The following is a 19,788-nucleotide window of genomic DNA, read 5'->3' as shown; positions in this document are numbered from 1 at the left end:
CTAGTCGACTGTAACCCTATGTATTTCATCAAAATGCTAATTTTACATTATTACTGCTATCACAATTTATACCTGCCTGTTACTAATTATGGCACATTTTGTAAGGATGTGATATTTAAAAAATTCCTTTTACAATAAAAATGAGAATCGCTGCGGCGAGACTAAGGAAACAATTTTATATCTGTCTTTAACTTCTGCAATGGTTATACTTGACTCGTTTTTTTTTTAAAGCCAAGATATTATATCATACGATATTTTACGAAAATTTTTCCTTCAGCCGTATTCGTAATTATTTCAAAAAGTTAGCTTAAACAAGCGTGTAACTTACTGTATTATATTGAAAAAAATAAAGAAATTTTGTTTTAAAACTTACATATGATATTTCTATTTGCGACAGTAAATATTCATACCAACTCAATTCTGTCATTTTTTTTACTTGTCCTTTAATAAGGGCATTTTCCAATAAAAATCCAAGAAAAAAACTTGTTTTACGTAATTAGTTATATTTTTAATAGTCATAATTGACCATCGAATCCATAAAGTGCCAAAAGTGCGCAACTATTTTAACAATTTTTTAATAATTTCAAAATTAAATTTTCAAAAACAACTGAAGCGCTATATTTCGATGACTTTCTACGAGCAGCAATGTAAAACAGCTTCTACAGCCTGTAGAAAATACCAACCTTTTAGCTTTACTGGGCCATTGTAAAGAAAAATTTTGTATTTTGAACCGCACTCGAATAATTTGAGGGAAAAACATTTCTATCGCTTACTGCAAACAGGCATACAAAGTTTGTCTGCCTAACCGACAAACATTGACCATTTTATTTGGAAATCAACCACTAAAAGAGCGAAAAGAGCTGGAAAGATGAATAATGTTGTCTATTTCAAAATCTTATTATAATATTAAATCCCTTAAATCCAAATGTTAAACAGAGGCTACTTTTTTCGCTGAAAATCAACCCCCATAAGAGAGAAGTAGTTTGAAAGTTCTGAAAAAAGTTTGTTTTGGTATGACATATAAAAACTAGTTATCATGCAATTTAACTTGATGTTAATAAGAAGGGCTACATATGTGGTTATCTTTTAATTTTTGCTATATAGCGAGCAAGCCGATCTCTGCGGCAGAAGTAGGGCCAAAGTAATGAATTGGCAAAAATTCGATCGTGTGATTTGTTGAATCAGGGAATTTTTAAGGTCATTCTTTGCTTTATAGTTTTGTATATCGATTCATTCAATACATTTATTGAAAATCATTTTTGAGGAATGTTGAAATAGTCAGGCGAGTAATTGCTAATTAAATGATTGATAACAATACCTTCTAGCTATCATGTGAAAATAAACAATCGGATGCGTTAATTGTTGAAATACCATATATAGACAATGTTGACACTACACACACTTTGTCACCTTACACATACATACATGTCACACACATATAACTGATATACCCATATAATACATGCTATACAATTTCCGCTCTCACGAGTAAACAGTGATGTTTACGAAAAAATGTTTCAAACAAAAGTGGTTTATTTTCGTATGAGGAACAGTTTTTACATTTAAACTGATATATATTTTGTTCTATCGTTAACAGATTACAAGATGGGTCCTATGGATCCGAGACCCAATTGACCTATGTTGTTCAAGAACGAACTCGACCTCGTCTTCAGCACACTATAAATAATAATTTCAGCTTGATATCTCTTATCGTTTTTGAGTAATCGTGATGACAATCGGACAGACGACAGACGAAAGGCGACAGACAGACAGACAGACAACCGGAAATGAACTATTTAGGTGATTTTATGAACACCAATACCAACATTTTGTTCATAGCATCAATATTTTTAAGCGTTACAAACTTGGGACTAAACTTAGTATACCTTGGTATATTTCATATACATGGTATAAAAACATTTTTTTAAAGTTAAGTGTAATTTTCATATTTTGTGAAAATCAATTTTAAAAGTAATTACATTGTTTTTCATTTTAATAATATTAGTTTTGGTATCATGATTATTAAATTGTACCTACAAAAAGCTTTATAATAATATTATTTAGATCTGATAAAATAGTAGGCACTATGGGTATACACTATACACGACTAATTTAATAAAAATACATTTTATTATATTTTTTGAAATGTAATAATATTTAACCAAATTTAATTGGCAAACATTTTTACACAATTTTATTATTCGTGTAAAAAATAGAACCATTCATTATTTCATATTATGTATTGTTTTGTTTCAGGCGAACTTATCATGCCGAAACAGCACCAATTCTGTTGGATCACTATTGACACGTACCAATTTTGTAACATTAAAATATGAAACCGATGGTTGGGGTACCGATGCCAATGGATTTAAACTTGTTATTACAGCCGTTAAAGATCCATGTAAGTATTTACGCATGTTTTGGTTTATTTTTTTTGAAACAAAAATCTCTGATATTATAAATAAAATAGGTTAGAGTACAAAGATGTTCAATAATGTTTGTCATAAGTTCTTCTTAAGGGCATGTTTTTTTTAAAGTGTTTAATTTATATATCTAAAATTTTATCAAATCTCTTCAGGGCAAACAACAACAATAATAAATATAATATAAAACGATCATTGATCGAGCGGTCTAGGGCGTATGTCTTTGACCAATTGGCTACTGTCTGTGAGGTTGCAGGTTCGAATCCAGGCAGCGGCAGTGTAAACAATTAAAATTAATGGGGGTGGTAGAATTGATCACATTGTCGTCGCTTGGATAAGAACGAAGTAACCGATTCCACCAACATCATAAAATTTATTTGTATATATACGGTTATAGTTAAATATAAAGAAATAAAGATAAAAAATAATGATGTGGGTTGCCTCTGTTATAGGCATATGTCAGAAAAAACGGAATTTAAACCCCATTATTATCATTATAAACGAAAATCAAATATTTTGTAAATCGTTAAATACGGATAAAATTTGATAAATATTAATTTCACCTCATGTGTACACTATAATGTTAAAAATAAATTGTATTGATATGTGTCCACTTTGGTCACTACATCAAGTGGCTCAAAATCAAACTATAAATATAAGGAATTAATTGAATAAAAGCCTTTCTTTTATTATAAGTTGTTTTATAATACATATTAATTATCAATTGTTAATCTTTTCAATATTCAAGATCACAATAAAGATATTTGTTCATCGATACAAGCAATAGTAATGTTTGTAGGCCTTATCGAATGAAGTAAAAAGAGTTATTATGGACGTTCTTGTGTATAAAACAAAGAGGGATTGTATATGTGTATACATGTACCTAGTCGGTCGGACTCATCACTTCAAGTTGTACACATACAATACCAATCAGACACAGTAACACATACTCATAATACACCATAACACACAGTTCACATTCCCATTTAGTTTTATACCTACATGAGAGTGTCCATAAAAACTCTTCTTACTTCATATATTTTATATGGCTAACGAGATATCTAACAATCGGTATATTGTGATATTTACTACATATTTAATTATCAACGTAGTATAAAACACTTATTTTTTAAATTTAAAATTAGCTTAAATTAAATTAAATTTTAACTTTGGTAATTATCGCGCAAATGTTGGAGATTTTTTATTAGCTAAAAAAGTATATAATATTTTTTGGTAATAGGTAAGCTCGCTTCGACGTCGTCAAAATTTTTCCACGAATATACCATGCTTTTCAAACGACAAGTAACTTTTCTTTCAAGTTTGAAAAAATCATTCTAAAGTTTTAATTTATTAATTTTCTAAAGTTTAAAATTCTTCAAGAACTTAGATTTTAATCCTAGTAAAACATCTCAAAAAACAGACCTACCTCAGTACTACAAAAACACCGCAAATGGTTCATTACAAAATCTTGTATCAATAAAACTACGAATATAGTCAGAATTAATAAAAAATACTATTTAACAGTATTTTTTTATTCTGTAAATTAATTAATACTTAAAGAAAATTAGTGATAGATTTATACTTGTTTTACTAAAATTTTTCTATATATCTATCTCTAGGACTTCGTTAACAACGTAAATTTTGTAAAATATATTTTTTAGACATTTTGTGAGACAATAGCAACACATAGATTGCTCATGAATTTTTTTACAACCCAAAAGAAATTGCAATGGAAAAGCTTTTACTTCTTTTTCAGCACTTACCGATAACAAACACTATCTATCCCATAATCTATTCTACATTGTGTATGGAATACCCTTTATTTTGCACTAGTTATTATTCGATTGAAACCGGATATTATACTTAAATCATATATAGTCGACATACAAAATCTACTAATTCCACCAAACATTCAATTATATTACCAGAATAGATATTTTTTTATACATACAATGAATATTTATAAACGAGTTAACTTTTTTTATAACCATGTGTTGATAGAGTGGAGCTACCTATAGATAGATAAAGGCTACGTTTAAAATATTTATTTTAGAAAATTTAGTTTTCAAAAAAATATTTATTTTAGAAAAATTATAAGAGTACAATTTTGTATTACGAAAACTCAGTATAAGATCATAAAAACCAATATTAAAATATCCGTTTTGTGTTTATCAAATTTTAATCCATTCCTTGTAACAGTATCTACTCAATTTTTTCACGAAAAATAAAATAAATAATTAAAACAAATGAAATTTACAAAATTTAAAAAACCTCCGACAAATTATTTTCCTTAATTTATTCCTTGTAAACCGATTTTTGGAAACTTAGCTATAAAATGTTCTCAATCAAGTCGGTTTGACCGTTTAAGAGCTACGATGCCACTGAAAAACACACAGACGCACAGAAAAGTAATGTTCAAGGACATTAGATGAGATGAAAAGGATATTTAGAGAGCTATCATTTTTTAGGACAAATTTTCGGAACAATTTTAATTGAAATTGAAATATTTGAGTTGACTTTGTTTTTTTCAATTATGGTTTTGAATTACCTAATTATTTTACCATTTCATTTATTTGACCATTCATTACCATAGTAATTATTTATATATTAAAATTATACGTCATACCTTTCCAAATTGAATCGATTTTGAAGATCATCGCCAATTTTTTAGTTTTTTTGGGTATGGAAACCTAACCTCGCACTTGAAACATAGCTAAAAACACTCTCCGTCAAATTACCTTTCAAATGAAACCAAAGAAATTAAAATCATTTCATCCGTTCAGGCGCTACGATGCCACAGACAAACAAACACACAGACAGATACACATGGCGGTCAAACTTATATCACCCCTTGTTTTAATTTGGGAGGTTAAAAATCAAAAACCAGACTGAAATTCATTAATGAACTAAAAAGACCGACACAAGATTGAAAATGAAAAACAAAATTAAAATAAACTATTCACAAAGGAAATCCTATACTTTGGTTTAACATACAATATTATGAGCTGAAAGCCTAAGTTAAATACAAGCATTAAGTTTAGTAGCAGGCGAGACCTATTAGTTTGCTTTCGGGTTATAATATGCAATTGGGTCCCACCTGCTACTAATTTTAATGCGAGTATTTAACTAAGCCTATCAACTCATAATATAGTCTGTTAGACCGAGGAGATTTTACTTTGTTTATAGTTTATTTTATTTTTGATTTTTATCGTAAATCATGTTTCAGTCTTTTTAGTGCATTATTAAATTTTTTTTATTTTCTTTTAGACTTTTTAGTATCCTGTTACATATAACTTATAAAGATTTCTGTAATCCTCTTACAATTTTCTTTATTTTGATACTTTACTGATAGGCTTAATTAATTTTTTTTTTATAAATCTGCCTAATTTTTTTTTTAAACATCTATCCAAGAACTTTAGAACCTTTAAGGTGAACATAACGATACCACAATTGTCGAAATGCATCAAGCCGCTTAGAAGATTCGTGGTATTAGAGAAATTTGTAAACGCGCAAGAAACATAAACACTCCTTGACAGTCTAGTCAAAACAGGAAATTGGTCATAGTCATAGCTTCAATGAAAAAATAGGGCCATCTAAAACTTCCTTTTCAATATTCAAATATGCAAATATAGTAAATATTTATCTACTGTGGGTCAAAATTTTAACAAATTCGATTTTCGGTTCTCCTGAATGTTTATGTGAAACATATGAAACCTACTTACAAGAAATTGCAGCTGTAATCAGAGATTTGAGTCTGTTTTTGTGAATTTTGTTGATGAATCACGATAAATTGCATCTGCACTACTCACAGTATCCTTAAATTTTGCTTACGATTCGGTATCTCATACGGGGCGCCGGGTTTATATATTCTTTGCAGCAAATTCTTGTTCTTTGTCGCCAAAAGCGAACAACTTTGACTAACCTTTTTTTACTAACTTTTGTTTGAAAACTTTTTTCTTAGAAAAATATTTTTCATCAGCATACTCTGAAAATAATTATCTTTTTACAGATTCTTATTTTTTATCAAAAATCAAATAATTGTTTTTCCAATAATATTCATAGTTTTAAAAACCAGGTGTCGAAAATTTGAATCTGCTAGAAAAAATATAAAGTTCTATTTAAAACTTGTTATAAGTTGACTCATATTTGGCTTTTAAAATGGCCCCGTGTAAAAAAACTACTACATTTTCATTCCGACGTTTTTTTTTTATTTTCCATTGCATTCTCCAAATATAATAGTGGAAGCTTAATAAAAAAAATCACCCTGTATAAAAGTACTACCACAAATGATGAAGTTTAGTTTTTTTTTTTTTTTTTCCAATATATAAATTAAAAAAAACAAAACAAAAAATTAAATCCTAAATGATTTCGTATTCGATTTTAGTGTGTGTATATTGTGTTTTTCCGCTTTTCAATAAAAACTATTCCTATCTCTTTACAAATAATAAATTTTTTTCATCGAAATTCATTTATTATTAAATAAACAAACCCATAATAAAAAAAAATTTATAACACAGATATTAAGCTTTTGCTTCTATGTTTATGTATGTATGCGTGTGTATGTGTGGATTTTGAATACAGGAAGTGCCGTATAAACTGTTAAACATGACAAGCAATATACACACTTACAATTAAGATAACAAAAAGAAATTTCTTACGAGGAGTGACATGTTTAATAATTCATAATTGGCTATTTTACAAAATATTGTAATATTTTCTGACATTTGCAAAGATTATGAATTTTAAAATCAATTTGCAGAAATCTGCTTGAAAAAATTGATTATTCAAGAAAACCAAATTTAATTTTTTAGCTGCTATCACTTTGTTGAAAACAGATTAGACTGGCTGATTTTTATGAGGTAATAACAAATCAATTTATTTTAAGAGATATTCAAGGGAGAGTCAAGCCAATACGATAATAGTCTAGATGGTAAGAAACAATATCCATTTTATAATTTCATTTTATGATTCTAAGTAGTGAAATTTCGAGAGATGAAGGCATCCATTATCGACTAGTAATCGAGCTTGTTAAGGCATCTAAACTTGCTTTGACTACTAGCTGGGAGGTAGCACTGTCGTCGCTTGGATAAGAACAAAGTAACCGGCATAGTAATAGTAATAAATAAAGATTTAAATTAATGATGCGGGTGGTCTCTGTTATAGACAGAACTGGAGGGTAAACCCCGTTATTATTATTATTATTATTATTATAGTGGAATTTCGAAGGGTATGCATCTGTCTTTCACCTAAAAAGCCAAACACAATACTTGAAAATCATGCTTTAACTGAAAAAAAATTTTCAAACCTAAGAAGGACATGATTCCCACACGACGTCTTTTTATACAACTATCTAGTATAATAAAAACTGCCCATGATAGGGTGGTTTTAAGTGTTGATTTTGGATGATAAATACTTTTAAGCGAAAAAGTCGAATACCATAAGTGGAAAAAGGGCATACCACGAGTTTGAACATATAATCGAAAACTATGCCGTGACAAAAATGAAGATCATTAAAAAATGAAGAAGTCAGTCAGTATGCGTTTCGTTTTGGTAAAAGTAATACGACCGAGTATATGGCATAATTTTAATATTTTACTGCCTGAAATTACACCATTGATGATGTCATCATCATGACATAATCAATCAACGGCATGTGGTTTACATGTTCACTAGATTCTTAAATAAATTTTAGGACATGTTGTCCACCGATCAATCCATGCAGAGCCATGATGCAAAGGGTAATAATGGATAGTTAACGACTTTGTCCTTTCATTTTGTACTAAAGCAATGGTATAAAATACAAATTGGAAAAAAATTGAACAAAACTTGTTGGTAGCATTATTCTGCACATTTTGGATTTGTACACTACTTTTTATTTGTGTAATAAATGCCAATTAAAATATCAATCACGTCAACTATCTAAGAGAAAGCATAAGCATATCGGTCAAGGAAACAACTGTGACAGGACAGTTTGGTACATTAACTTGGGTGACACCGACTCCTAAAAGAACAATAAATGTAACTACATTATATTATCGTTATTTTTTTACTTTTTAAGTGCATATCAATTTGTTTTGGAATAGTTTTTTTTTTTTGAAGCCGATTGTCCTTTTAACTAGCTTTTATTTTCGATTATTGTATCTAAAGTATAAAATAATTTAATGGAATGCAAATTTAGTATAAAAATCACGGAGTACTTATTTTACTTTCTTAAAATAACGTTATCTAACAGCTCAGGAAGGTACTCGCTTACTCATACGTGAAATATTATCAAATTTAAAATTTCTAATTCCAGTTTAATGAAAAGCTCTTTTTTTAAATAAGTTACGTTTCATATATTTTTGATGGCCACTTTGTATGGATTTTGATTTGTAGATTGCGTGATTATTGTAATAATTTCTTTTTTTTCAGTATAAGTAGATTTTCCATTGTATTTTCGATGTGTAGTGAGTGAGTGAATAAGCTTAGTTCATTCGTTCGCTGGTAGTTTTACCAACGATACAAGGAATCCAAACAAAATCAGATAATATTATAATGATTTAGATAAGTTATTATTATTATTATTACTACTTGTGTTTATTGTTATGTACACTATCGTTCAAAAATATGGCCATGTTATTGACTGCAGAAATCCAGCTTACCAAAATAAGCTCATCAAGAGTAACCAAAAAAAAAAATTCTTTTCCAAATTTGAATCTGAGGCCTAATTTGGGAGATACGGGTATGGCAAAAATGGATAAATTTTTTCATTCACTGACTATCATTCGATAGCCAGTAGCCAATGATAATCAATAAATAATATTAGTAAATTTCACTTAATGATGAAAGAGATTTTTAAAAAAAGTATAAAATTATTTAATTGGATTTGGTCAAATGGTAATGTCTTTCGATTTTTCTCGAAAATTCTGGAATGTTCCATGGATTTCTATCGAATTTTCTAGAATTTTCTCGAACATTCTGGAATGTTCTATGGATTTCTATCGAATTTTCTAGAACTTTCTCGAATATTCTGGAATGTTCCATGGGTTTCTATCGATCTTTCCCTTACTTTTCCGTACACACAGAGAGAATTAAAAAAAAAAGTCTTTCATTTAACAATTTTGATATTTAAATTTGCAAAAACAACCCAGCGAAGCGGGTTTAACAGCTAGTAACTTTATAATTTTAATTTTTCTTCTATGTGTTGCCGTTAAATAAACTCTGTGTTGTACCGTATAAAATCGGCTATTTAAAATAGAACCTATAGACCAAGAACTTCTTCAAATTCAACTTTTATCTAAACAGAGCCTGATAGTTGATAAATTTTACTACATTTTTTGATCGATTAAAATGATGCACCTTGTACATGACAATAAAAACGGACATTTTTTAATTTTAGTTTAATGATATATTTAACCTTTTTATAGTCAACACACCAAATTCCTCGCCTCCAAACATTAAAATGAGAAATTTATATTAAAAAAATATACAGAAAATTATAAGCCTGAGAATGAAAAGTGTTTTTTATAACCACATTCTTAAAAATAACTTTTTTTACTGTATTGAGTAACGTGTAGTGCAGCAGGTCATTTGTAATTTAGATTATTCTTAGTATGTACCAGACAAAAATTATATGAGGTTTACTTACTAGAAGGCAAGCAACCGAGACATTTATTGTCCATGTGTATTTGTGTAATCTAGAATATTAGATTTTTGTAGCGCAAAAATAAACAATTATGCTTTTACTCTTTAACATTTATTTACAAATTGACTTTTATGTTTTGTCTTTTTCTTTGAAATCATATCTCACTTGGAAAAATGACGGAATGTATTCAGGGGATCGAGTTTTAAAATTCGCATATGTATCTTGGATCATTATACTGTGATGCTGTGCTACTGGATAGGTGTGTACATATGCTGGGTGGACCATTTTAATATATTATGGCTAATAGATTGTTGAGTAGATAACTAATCAAAAAATACCTTTAACAAAAGTTGCACAGTTTAATCATGTTCTGACATCAAATTGCACCTAGTTCTTAGAGTTGCTGTAAAAGTCAATTTTTGTGAAATTACTTTTCGAAAATCTATCGAAATTAAGCGATAATAACAAAAGCACATTTTTTAATGGTACATTGAATCCATTAACTTCAAAAGGCACAGTTTATTGTTCGCATGAAAATATACAAATGGGAGAGATTTCGATTCCAAATTTTAATACAACTTCTCACAGCTTATAAGCTGTATTTATTACAAATGCTTTTTAACAAAACAGTAATTTAGGAAGAACTTTCTGAGTAACGTAATTCTAAAACAGTCAATATACCCAAATTAATTTCTGTTTTATTCAATTTAATATCTTATTATTAATTGTTTACATAAATTATTTCCTTTTTTATTTACAGTACACGCTTGCAAAGACTTCCATTGTACTTTTCCAAAATATTGTATCGATATGGATCTGGTGTGTGATGGCATCAACCATTGTCCGGATGGTTCAGATGAATCAGCTAGCGCACTTTGCCAAAGTAAGTATATGCTTTTCTTGCCATATTAATAAATTAAATATATGAAATATATTTGTTAGAAGAAATCTTTTTCCAGTTCAAAGTTAAAGATAAGAATTATGCATTAAGTAAATTATTTACGGTTAAGAAACACAATTTATGGAAGGATTGAAAAGAAGAAAACTTAAATCAAAGCTTGCCATGTATTTTCAAATTTCACTTTTTTTACGTTGATATAATGTTGCCAAGATCAAATCATTTATTTTATTTCTGAATTTAGTATAGTCTAAGATCCGAATTAGGATCGACCTTCACCCATCTGTTTACCGAATGAAAGTTATCTTTTATGAAATATAAAATGTTAACAAATATCCCTGCAATGGGTTGCCTAAGAAAATGTGGTCAAGACTACTTTTAGTGAAAATATCAAGAGTAAAAGTTTTTGAAATTTTTCACTGACTTACATATCTAACGAATATTGATCTACTCGAAAGTAAAAGCCATAAAGAATATGCAGAAGCTATGCTGTCTGCCTCTTTTCGTTCACTATTTTCGCATTTATACAAGTTGTTAATAGTAATTACGTTCATTTGTTAATTCATTGCCTCACATTTATAAATAAAGATAATTTTATTGCAAATACGGTGCTATTTGATTGTCCACAAAATATCAGTCAAAAAATAAAGTTTACAAGCTTTTCAAGTTTTGATATTTTTATTAAAAGTTGTCTGGACCATATTTTTTAGGGCAACCCACAACAGGGATATTTGTAAATATTTTACATTTCATAAAAAATAACTTTCATTCGGTAAACAGATGGGTGAAGGTCGACCTTAATTCGGATCTTGTACTAGTAGTTCATTTATTTTATATTAACAATTGACGAAATCAATACTTATAAGCCGAAATTTTTACATTTTACATTTATCTTATTTCTTTTGATCCTTCGCATGAAAATATACAAATGGGAGAGATTTCGACTCCAGATTCTAAATTTTCATAAATGAGGCAATATTGATTTTATGAGAGCGGTTATCATGAAAATTCTCAAGACCATATTAACATAGTTTACAAATTGATAGAATTAAGGCACGTTACAAATAAATCACCAATAATTAATGTAGAAAGAATACTTTTGATAACTTTATATTTCATTTAAGAACATCTCGCCACTGTATTTATTCAGATGTAGATTCAAGGTTTCAAAGGCTAGAAATATTTGTTGTAAAAACATGTGTAGATATTCGTAAAATACGTATTTACACTACTTCCACTTTCCTCTAAGCTAAGCTCGAATTATCATATTAAAATTTAAAATAATTTTATTTTGTTATTTGTTGTTTAAATAATGACAATAATCCGTTTGGCTTAAACTATAATTTTTTGCTATCAATTTTTTTTACAAATTTATTTTAATTGAAGAAAAATCAATCAAAATTTTTGACAATCAATCAATCACTAACATTGATTGATGGTAATAATGATTGTACAATTGTAATTTTTTAAAAAATAAATACCTTCAAATAGGGTAGATACCAAATATGTACAATATGACGCACTGTATTTTAATCAATTGTAAAAGAGTCTCGTCTTGTCTAAACTCAATCAAGATAGATGTTTCTATTGCACCAAGTAATTTTTGGAGTAATCTCAGTTTTCAGAGGAAAAGTATGCTAGAAAAGTTTTTCGGTAAAACTAATAAATTTGAAATAAAATCGAATGCAAAAGTTGGAAACTGTTTTAATAAAGGATCTATTTTAAAAAATCAAGCCTTTTTACATTAAAACAAAATTTATTTTTTCAGTTTATATTTTTATTTTTTATGCATTTCATTTTTGTTAAATTTATTAGATTTTAGAAAAAATGTTTCAAGCCAAAACTTTTACTGGGCAGACTAAACTGAAATAATCTCTATCGAGCTAGCTTGCAGAAATTTATTCCTTGGACTTGCGGTGAATAATATAAATGAAAAAATTGTAAAAATTTCTGATCGCCCACGGCAGTTGTAAACGAAATGAAAGCTTTCATCGGCTACGAGTGGATAGTGAGCACTGTATAACTGGCTCATTTTATTGAAGAATTGCCACCTATTAAAGAATGACCTCAACAAAAATTGTAGAGTGTGATGACGGACATCCTAATTTTACCTAGATTTTAGGTTTCTTTAATGGCCAATTTAGATCTTGTAAGAGATAGAATAACAAATCCAGTTAAAAAGTTTGTCCTCATAAAAAAAACTAACATTTTTTATCTAAACCATTAATTCGAAAATCGTGTGAAAGCTTTTGGAGAAAATGCGACTTAAAAATATTTCATTATTGCATTTAAGCCAGAGAAAACACGATAACTACGGAAAAATTCTTTAGCCAAAAGTTTTCAAAGACAAAAGAGGATATTCGCCTGTATTAATGACTTTGACCTGCAATTATTGATAAACTTTAAGAATATTTTCTTTAGATTTAAAGGATATAACGACAATTTTTTAAGTCGCACATCCTCCGAAAGCTAACGTTTTTCGAAAAAAATGGTTTAGTTTTTTAATGAAGATCAATTTTCTAACTAAAAGTGTTATTCTATTTCTTACTGATTGGAATCTAAATTGACTATTAAAGCAACCCGAGAAGGTAGGTCCAATCTGATGTCAGAACATGATGCCCCCTATCAAACTTTACAATTTTTGTTGAAGTCATGTTTTAAAAGGTGGCAACCATGTGGCAACTCTGACAAGATATTCAGATGCATAGGTTAAAATGGTCCACCCTATATATTCAAAAGTGTAAAAATGGTAAGAGAGGAGGATTTATTCTAAGACCAGTGTATTCGCTGTTCTTAAGTTGCGTCCTTACGCCAAAGGGTAATTTTTAAATTTGAAAGCTGGAAACTAGCCTTCACAAGATTGAGGAAGGCTTTTTAACGTTTATTATGATTTTCAATTTGTTCGCACAGCAATGTGTATATTAAAGGAACTAAATTTCAAAGATGATGGAAATTGAACTGCTTACCAACTAAACGAACTATAAACCAATTACATTTTATTAAACGAACTTCCTTATATAACTTTGTCAAATACATTGGAACCTTTTATTTTTAATTTAACTGTACATCTAATTATGAATGTCTTAAAACTTAGATAAAGGTATTGACCGAATTAATTTTTTACATTATCTAACGACTTAAATTATTTATATTTCCTTCGTTAATTGTATGTTATTTGCTAAAAACAAAAACTTTATTTAGTTTTAAATGTTTTGAATTATTTTTTCCTGTTTTTATTGTGAATATACATGCTATACAGCTTAGGATTCCGTGGTTGTTTTTATTATAAAAAGACTTTTTTTTTAAGTTGTTAAATTTATTTTATAGTTGTTGCAATATTATCTCCTTATAAACTTTAGTCTTTTCCAAACAAATGTTAATAATAATAATAATAAATATCCTAATGATCTCGTTTATTATCTTAGATAACATTTATATTGGATAATATATTTGCGTTTCCGACAAATGTTTATTAGTTCAAAATCCTAAAATGATCTTTGAACATCCTTTAATAAAGTTTTGAAGACTAATTACAGATGACTTGATTCTAGAGGCTCATTTTTCATTATTCTTAAATATATATTTAATTTCCGTTAATTAATTCCAACATTTCCATAAGTATGTAAGACACAGATAATAAACATTGTTATTAATTGGAATTATAAAATCTTCCTTAGAAATAAAACTTGAGGCTTTAAAATTAAATAATCTGTAATTACTCTTTAGAGCTTTATAAGGTATTGTTCTATAAAAATCATTTTAGGATTTCTCTTTGACGTAAAATGACCGAAAATACCTACGGTAACTTCACTTGGTTCAAAATATTGATGTTTCTGTGAAGGAGGGGAGGTATAAAAAAATTGAACCAATAAGGTTTCTGGCAACATTCGGAATATTAATAGCCAGAATTCGGTCCCCATATTTTGCAAATTCAATTCCATCCACCGCCCATCTATATTGTTTCTATGAAAAAATAACCAAAATTGACGAAAAACAAAAAAAAATCGCGAAACAAGTTAATAAAAAGTATTTAAGATTCAAGGATATTATGGAAAAGGATTTCAGAGAAAGGAATTTGGTTAGTGAATATAGAAAAATCAATTCATTTTTCCGACTCATCAAATTTAATTTTGATTTAAATTTAAAGCGGAACTTCCATTTTTTATTAACATACTCAATATATTACTGAAAACGAGACTTGCCGTATATTTATTTTCTATAAAATTTATTCAACCCAAATTAATTAGAATGCAAAAATAAAATCAAACCACTAATTAGAAATATGTATGTTTTATTATTCAGAATACTAATTATTTTTATGGACAACTATTTACTAAATAAAATTTATGACTATTGATTGTCTGCCATATATAAATTTAAAATACGTTACCAAAACTAATAGATCAGGAACTGATTGTAGAAAATTAACTCATCGATAATTTCGTATCGTTATTTTTACTTTATTTTTATAACACGTTGCCAACTGGTCCCTTAATTTATTTCCTCCATACAGTCGTCGTATAGAAAACTGGTAAATGTTACTCGGAAATTTCAAAGAAATTGGCCACGATCAATATTTGCCATACCAATTTTATTAGACAAGTAAATCAGTATTGTTTACTGTACTTTAATACATTGCATAGGTTGTTCTTTTTTTAATTGGCTCAGTTGCATAATTTATTTCAAAAAAAAAAAAATTAAATGCAAAAGGTAGCAAGCTATAATCACCTTTAAATACTATTATTAAAAACTAAAAATTTATAGTTAAAACAATTACAAAAATCAAGTTGCTTCGGCAGAAATTGATTGAAAAACAACTAGGTGAGTGACTTTATAAAAAATCAGCGTCTATCTATCAGTTTCTCTTAGGGGTAAGTTTTAGAGGATAAGTTGAAATTGCGTAGTAGGCCTGCGCAAAACAGTTATTGTAATTTCTTATTTGGTGTTTCAAATATATATATATATCGGTTTTTTTCTGAGGAACAATAGCCTTAAATACCCAGTCCAATATCCAGATTGGATTCAACATCAGCAAAGTATACCGGCCTTTAGATCTTGTAAATTACTTTAAAATCTCTCTCCAAATAAATCAATTTTTATTTTATTATCTGGAACAGTATCATAAATGAAATATAAAATGTGCTCATCGATCCGATACCTATGATTTCATCATTAAACTTACCGTTTTGCTGAAAAACCCGTTTTGTGCCATTTGGCACCGAGTAAATTTTTTCAGGTATCGGATCGATGAGGACTTTTTAGATATCATTTGTGATGGTGTTTTGAACAATTCTATCAACTTCGAGCTGGGTGCAAATTTTTGTACCTTCACTCCTAATTTTTTGGTTTAATATGACCGGATAATTACAGTAAAAACATTGAAATTATATTAGCTGCAACATTTTCGAAGTGTGTTACGGTTTTTTCTTATTATATGACAATAATATTTTCTCACCTCCGTGCAGAATGTGCCAACTGTCGTCCCGCTGTGCAAAACGAAGTTACCGCTTTCTGCCTCCGCCAGGGAGAAAAATAGTATGTACACCACGGAAGCAAGTAAGAAATGTTTCAGATCTCTTGTTTGTCTCCATCGGCTTCGCCTCGGGCGGCAATGAACATGGGATCTGAGATATTCTTTACTTTTGGTCTCTAGCTGTGTTATAAACTATTATTTCTAAACATTAGTTTGATACAAATCGACAACTATCAGCTAAAGAGTTGGTACCCCGGCAATTGAGATGTTTAAACACCGATCAACAAATGTTACAAATACTTTAGACTTTAGCCATATAAAATTATATACGATGAGCTCTTGATCTATTTAATAGTTAGTACCTAAGTATAAAATGTTATAAATGTTAAATTTTCAAATTATTTTGTGTTACCAGATACCGAAACCAATACAATATTTGGTATGGAAACCACATGGTTTGTGGTCATTGTCGTGTGCGCAGGCTTATTAATATGTGCAATAATAACAGCAATTGTGGTTTGCATATGTCGTAGAACGTCATCAGACAATACAACTGGCCACAGAAATGCACAAAATACATCATGTAAGTTTTATGGTTAATCGTCAATCCACAACTTAATTTTATTGCTTAAAATGATTCTTGGCATCCAACTTTCAATCCTTTTTATTTTATTATTCTTTTATTTTTAAAATAGATGCGAATCAATACAATAATTTTTTCTTTAAATTATCCAGATTCCATTGTCGATTATGTTAGAAGATGACTCAATATAAGCCATATAATGTTGTAGATAACGGTTTATTGACCACTTTAAAATGCTTAACGAGTAAAGAATAGTACAGGTGTAAATTAAGAAGACTTACTTGTTCTAAGTCTCATGCATGTCACAGTTCTCAGTCCAATCAAGTCACAGTCATGTGACGAGCTCATATAGTCATATATATACGTGCAGTACCTGACAGATAACTTGCGCTCGATGGATGGCTAAAGAATAATGTTTATGAATTTAAAATATGTTAAGCAAAACTGTTGGTAGTGTTGGTATTATAAATTTATTTAAAACTACTGTTCAATTTCCAAAGCACGCTCATAATATTTCTTTTTTAATCTCATTGCGTAGTGCAACAGATGTATGGCTCAAATGGGGCCATGAAATACACAGCCAATGCTATGGGCACATCGGCTGTAACAACTTTACCACCAGGTAGTACGCAATGCCCAACCAGTACATTAGTTAAGATGCCGGGAAACTGGCTACACCCTGCGGGCCCATCAACACTCGGGTACCGTCGTCTCATCAGCCACACAATACAGCAGCAGGCCCAGGTCCGCCACTTCATCATTCAACAAATACAATTAATAAAATAAGGGATGGTCTAGATCATATGTTATCGACATCACCAGGAAGTCAACAACAAGATGGTAATTTACATCATCATATGATTATTAATAATTCTGGTGATGGTATAACAACCATGGAACAACAGCAAATTGGTTTTGTAATGCCATTAGGTGGTGGTTTACCAACATCAGATGGTCAAAATCAAAATCAAACTGGACAGAAAGATGAATGGTTTGTTTGAAAGCTATTCTTCCAATCTTTTTTAAAGTAGTCCAAAAACATAATCCATCCAAAATTTAATTGGTAAGTCTTCAAATTTCATTATATCTTTAAATGCATTGAACATATGATCATATTTTCATTTCGATTCATACCCAATAATACCCAAAGAGTATAAGATAGAGGACGGATTCACGTATACAGGCACAAATGTCATCTGTTATTTGTGTCCAAGTACAAACGTACTATCATGACAATCATGACTTTATTTATCATTACCAGTAATGTGAGCCTTCTCTTCTATCTTATAATCTTATTCTCTCTGACAATATCGTTATGTTTTCAATTTTTATAGTAAATAGAATGATTTTCTTACCTGAAAAATGCACACACTTAAAAAATGAAACCAGATTTTAAAAAACTATTAAACACGCCTTATTAAAGTGTGACAAAACATTTTTTATGACAATTGTAAAGTTCAATGTTTATTGTTTGTCTAAAATTTAATTTTATTATATTACATTATTGCATATATTAATAAAGCGTGTATTTTTAGTATTTTTAACTATATTTTTTATTTCTCGCAACACTTTCTTCATTTTAATTTCCATTCGTATCGTATTTTGGATTTTCTTTATGATATTAGCAAACAACATTAACTCTAAACAGAAAAATTTCTACAAAAACTGCCGATTACCGCCAACCATAAAATTTACCCGGCTTTTGAAGAAGTTGACCAATTGGCAGTAAATAATCTGACAACACTGCTTTTGCGCAGGCAAATACAGGATGTTCTATAATTGACTGCATAATCTGCACTTCTTAAATAAGCTTACAGGGAAAAACGAAAAAGCTCTTTACCAAATTTCGATGTGAGGCCTAATTTCCAAGATATTGTTATTGGAAAAAAAATATATAAATTATGCATCATGCAGTAAGATTGTTAGCCAACTGGCACTATTTTACATGAAGTTAATGCTTGTTTATATGGAGAAGATAAAAAAAACGTAAACTAATTTAATTGTACGGTTTCCTGTCAACTTATCTACCTTTCGTCGATTATTAGCCTCAATTTTTTTCAATTCTGTGAATCTTTTACTGTAAACAAGCCACACCCTTAGTAGCTCAGGAGGTTATTGTATTTCAGTTTTCAAAACATAAAATTATAGAACACCCTGTATGATTAAAGTAATTTCATTTCTTCATAATTCAAAAGTACGTTTTTTTTAATGAAGCCTAAAGCAATAAAACCCGTGTCTCTTATATCACCAAGCCTAAAAATAATATTGTTTATTCTTTTCAGAAGCGGAATTTGGGCACGGCCCAGCAGGGTTAAAAGTCCGCATAGGTAAAAAGCAGTACCCGCTTACACCTATACGGCATATGGCAACATTCGGTCAGTTGTCTAAAAACTTGTACATAAATATAAACTGTAAAAAATTTGAATTTATTTTTGTGCAAAAGTTTTTTTTTTTTTAAAGAAACATTTTATTTTAAATGTTAAGTGTGCATAAATTTTCTAAAGAAAACATAAAACAAAAAAAAATACTATTTCCTATGTAAATTTTTCTCGAAACAAGTGTTTATTTATATGAATATAAATAAAATAGAGTGTTTAACTCCAATGTGTTTGATCATCAATCATCAGAGCCATCTCTTTTCATTAAAATCAATCACGAATTAAAATTGATACCGTCAAACAAATATAGATGGTGTTAAATTTAAAATGACATTTAAAGATTTAAAAAAATTTTAATTAATTTAATATAATTATGTGAATAATATATTATATGTGTATTTTAGATTGT

The 19,788-nt window shown here is 29.0% G+C and overlaps 1 protein-coding gene across 1 annotated transcript in view; it reads left to right on the top strand.

Moving 5' to 3' along the window:
- Positions 1 to 17,909, top strand: part of LOC123306156 — a 62,389-nt gene extending 44,480 nt beyond the window's left edge. The window contains exons 3-6 of the mRNA XM_044888055.1: positions 2,257 to 2,401; positions 10,808 to 10,930; positions 16,834 to 17,001; positions 17,540 to 17,909. Coding sequence (XP_044743990.1) covers positions 2,257 to 2,401; positions 10,808 to 10,930; positions 16,834 to 17,001; positions 17,540 to 17,787 — 684 coding nt within the window. The 3' untranslated portion in view covers positions 17,788 to 17,909. The remainder of the gene's footprint in view (positions 1 to 2,256; positions 2,402 to 10,807; positions 10,931 to 16,833; positions 17,002 to 17,539) is intronic.
- The last annotated feature ends 1,879 nt before the right edge of the window (positions 17,910 to 19,788 follow it).

This window comes from Chrysoperla carnea, chromosome 1, assembly GCF_905475395.1.
Source record: "Chrysoperla carnea chromosome 1, inChrCarn1.1, whole genome shotgun sequence".
NCBI lineage: Eukaryota > Metazoa > Arthropoda > Insecta > Neuroptera > Chrysopidae > Chrysoperla > Chrysoperla carnea.
Note: the sequence above shows the minus strand (reverse complement) of the source record. Positions and strands in the feature narration are given on the sequence as shown.